The sequence below is a fragment of the Sphaeroforma arctica genome (genome assembly GCF_001186125.1).
Source record: "Sphaeroforma arctica JP610 unplaced genomic scaffold supercont1.3376, whole genome shotgun sequence".
Taxonomy (NCBI): Eukaryota; class Ichthyosporea; order Ichthyophonida; genus Sphaeroforma; species Sphaeroforma arctica.
This window is the reverse complement of record NW_014037182.1, coordinates 2,418-3,544: the sequence shown is the minus strand read 5'-3', so window position 1 is coordinate 3,544 and position 1,127 is coordinate 2,418. Positions and strand designations below refer to the sequence as shown.

At 47.8% G+C, this 1,127-nt stretch overlaps 1 protein-coding gene across 1 annotated transcript; it reads left to right on the top strand.

Annotated features, from left to right (window-relative positions):
* Positions 1-45: 45 nt before the first annotated feature.
* Positions 46-490, top strand: SARC_13512 (hypothetical protein; the record flags this gene model as incomplete). Its single annotated transcript, XM_014292357.1, has 2 exons — positions 46-168; positions 401-490. Coding segments are annotated over 2 exons (213 nt in total), but the record flags the coding sequence as incomplete, so codon positions are not given.
* Positions 491-1,127: the final 637 nt, after the last annotated feature.

The following is a 1,127-nucleotide window of genomic DNA, read 5'->3' as shown; positions in this document are numbered from 1 at the left end:
TTCCTCGCACACTGTCATGTCAACCACGGTGTTCGTTTTTCCCTTATGCAGGTGCGTGCGTGTCTCATGCCTGAGCCTCTCAAGGAGATGCGCGTCAAAAATCAGTACCGAACTTTCAAGGAGATCCGCGCGGCTCAGGGTATCAAGATTGCAGCCAAGAATCTCGAGGTACGGCCTCTCGACCCCGTGTTTTCGAGATGTGAGACCTGTGCATTCACACACACCATAGTATCTACCCACAAGTCGTCTGTGGTTCGGTCGCTCTGTGCCATGTCCCCGTCTTGCCCTTGCCGTCCACTCTCATTTGTCGTATTTCTACACTACGATACTCGTATCTTAAAACGTATAACGCTCCTGTGACTATAGCTTATCTGTCCCATTCCTTCGCCCCTCTGCTTAGAATGCCGTGGCCGGTACTCAGTTGTACGTTGCGCGAAGCCCAGACGAAGTTCCCTACTACGAGCGATTAGTCAGGAGGGATCTGGAAGCAGTAAGTTATCGATTAACGTATGACAATAAGCGTTTGAATGGGCTCTGTTGTTCTGCTCATTAAGCGCGCGTGTCCTGCCTCCTTATGTTATCTAAGTAGACACATGCGTTTAACGGGTAATGTACTCTCCTGTGTGCCGTCGGTGTATTGGAGTTGTTGATCCTGTCCTGTCTTTTCTTATCGAAGTGCACAGGAAATCTGTAGCATAGTCTACTTCAGTCTACTGCATATAGCCACTTCAGGATACCTTGATAGTGATAATTTCTCTTTCTATTAATCTTGCAAATGCCATCTATAAGAGCGGTCTTTTGTCTTCTTATTCTCGTATATCGGCTGCCTGCCGAAGCCAGGCTCATCATGTATATACAACTACTTATGGACATCGTTCTATTCTTCTCCTTCTTTAGGCGCTGGCTGGCCTGCAAACCGAGGAGAGAGGTGTGTATGCTCAAGCGTCTACTCTGGGTGCCTTAGAAGCACTGCTGGTGTTCCTGAAGGACTCGAAGATTCCCGTTGCGGCCGTCAATATTGGGCCAGTGCATAGGAGAGATGTCATGAAGGCGTCCACACAGGTATTGGCTTGATACATGTATATGTGTGTGTTTATGTATGTGCATGTATATGTATGTGTATGCGT